We start from the raw sequence: 2,422 nt of genomic DNA, 5'->3' as shown, positions 1-2,422 counted from the left end.
TGTCGACGCTTCATATGGCTACACCATGAGCTGCGGTTGCTGTTGAGAAGAGGGCATGGAAAGAGTGGTTATATGGGTGATGTACGTGTCTCGCGGAATGGGAAGTAGCGGTTGTGGTAGGGGGCGTGGAGGGGGGACGTCAAAGGAGGAAGGAGGTAGGGACACGGGTTGGGTGATAAGACAGAGAAAGGATCGACGATGCTGGCAAGGAGTGACCAGGCAGGGAGGAACTTCATGATTGCGGCGAGGGTTTTCAAGCGGATTTGAGTTGAGCGGAAATTCAGATATGATGGTGATTAACATTATCAATATGGATCGTTACAAATGAATTATGTCCAGTTGGAGATGTCCAAAGACCAGGCAGGTGTGGTTCCCTTTCCACAACCAAAAAGCTTCCCGGTTTCGAAACGCCGGGTTCCCTTCATTTTCTCTTCTTCAGAAACAATTACCCATAAAATGCAGGCTGTCCACTGCCAAACACAATTGCCGAATCCTTCGTATCCTCTCTCGGGAACGCCCTCGCGCCAGCTGCTGAAGCAATCATCGGACTCGCACTTCTCCCAACCTGCTGCTGCTGCTGCTGCTGTCTCAGCTGCGCATTGGAGAACATGCTCCCCGTCTCACCCACGCCATCCATAGTGCTTCCCGCTCCTCCATCAATACCCACCTCCCTCGTCAGTTCGACATAGTCATAGGCAAACTCGCCGATCTCGGAGTCATCAATGCCCAGCACCTCTGCTGCCTCCGACACCCTTAGGCTCAGACCCGGGATGAGGTCCAATACCACCACTATCAGAGCCGTCATGATGAAGGAGTAGACTCCGCCGGCAAAAGAGCCTGCTAGTTGGAAAAGTAGCTGCTTCCAGTTGTGGTCGAGCCAACCGCCGTGAATGTTCGTGGTGCCGTCAAGGTGAGCGATAGCTTTGGACCCGAAAATGCCGGTGAGGATGTTGCCGACGAGGCCTGCAACAGCGTGGACGGCGAAGGTGTCGAGGGCGTCGTCGATGTTACAGAGGAATTTGATCTTGGTGCCGTAGTTAGCTGACCCGGCTCCAAGAATGCCGAACGGGACGGCGGCCCAGATAGGAACGAGTCCTGCGTCGTTACTTGTTAGTAAACATAGTTCTTCTCTCAAAAAGTGAACAAGAAAAGAAAAGAAAGGGACTCACCACTCCCCGGCGTAATAGCAATCAACCCAGCCACCACCCCTGAGCAAAACCCGACAGCCGACCACTTCCTCTCTAGTTTCCAATCTAGCATGCACCACGTGATTCCTCCCACACAAGCTGCCAGGTTCGTCGTCGCTACTGATACCACGGCCTTCAAATTCGGCGCCAGTGCGGCCCCCGCGTTGAAACCGAACCATCCAACCCACAGAAAAACAGTCCCGATGACGACACTGGCCACATTATGCGGCCTATAATTCAGCTCGTGCGTGCCATGTCCCTTTCTCTTGCCCAGTACCATCGAGTACGCCAGCGATGCGCACCCACCCACGACATGTACGGGCGTGCCGCCCGCCCAATCCAGAACGCCCATTTCATAAGCCCAGCCGCCATTCGCATGGGGGTTCCAGGTCCAGCACGCGACGGGATCATAAACGAGAGTGGCCCAGACGAACATGAACACTACGCAGGGGAGCAATCTTCCTCTCTCGGCCGCGGCGCCAGCGGCTAGCACGACGGCGATGGCGCTGAACAAGCCCTGGTAGACAGCGAACAGCAAAACGGGGATCTTGTGAGCACTGTTCTCGTCGAAGGGCTGCTCTAGAACACCAATAAAAAACGCGTTGGATAGGGTGCCTATAAAACCGGAGGATACAACATCGCGAGAGAAGGAGAGGGAAAACCCCCAGATGAACCACTGTATTATGGTGACGGCGCATGCGAGGATGGATATGAAGATTAATGACAAAGCGGATTTGCGTCGTGAGAGACCGGAGTAGAAGAAGCCGACGCCGGGGACCATGAGTAGGACCAGGGCGATGGAGATGACGAGGAAGGCGATGTCGCCATCGTGGTAGCCGGTTTCTGGGTTAAATTTGCTAGGGGAGGAGGTAGACGGTAATGAGTGTGTGGCGGCGGACGATGAAGCTGTCGCCGTCCGGGTTGTTGATATTGATGTTGATGTGCTGTTGGCCATGGCTGGCAAAAGATTCAACAGTCGTGTGATGGACCATGTCAATCAGTCAAGTTTCGGGTTACGTCCGGAAGAAAAAAAAAAGAGCAGAAGGGGATCAATCACTAGATAGATGGTAGTGATCACTTTTTCAAACATCTGTGTTTAACCAGCAAACAACTTGAATCAAACCCCGGGTCAGCCTGAAAAGAAAAAGGCATCATAAAACCAAAGGGATACCAGGGACGCCAGGCAACACCAAATCAAGTCTGTATGACACGACATGAAAGAGGGAACTTGCCCT

General features: G+C 53.3%; 1 protein-coding gene across 1 annotated transcript; it reads right to left on the bottom strand.

The window, feature by feature from the left end:
• Window positions 1-284: 284 nt before the first annotated feature.
• SMAC4_04944 (uncharacterized protein) lies at window positions 285-2,142 on the bottom strand (the record flags this gene model as incomplete). Its single annotated transcript, XM_003352782.2, has 2 exons — window positions 285-1,095; window positions 1,170-2,142. The coding sequence occupies 2 exons, from the start codon at window positions 2,140-2,142 to the stop codon at window positions 446-448; spliced, it is 1,623 nt and encodes a 540-aa protein (XP_003352830.1). The 3' UTR covers window positions 285-445.
• Window positions 2,143-2,422: the final 280 nt, after the last annotated feature.

This window comes from Sordaria macrospora, chromosome 1 (assembly GCF_033870435.1).
Source record: "Sordaria macrospora chromosome 1, complete sequence".
NCBI classification, from domain to species: domain Eukaryota; kingdom Fungi; phylum Ascomycota; class Sordariomycetes; order Sordariales; family Sordariaceae; genus Sordaria; species Sordaria macrospora.
The sequence above is the reverse complement of the archived record's forward strand: the minus strand, read 5'-3'. Positions and strand labels throughout refer to the sequence as shown.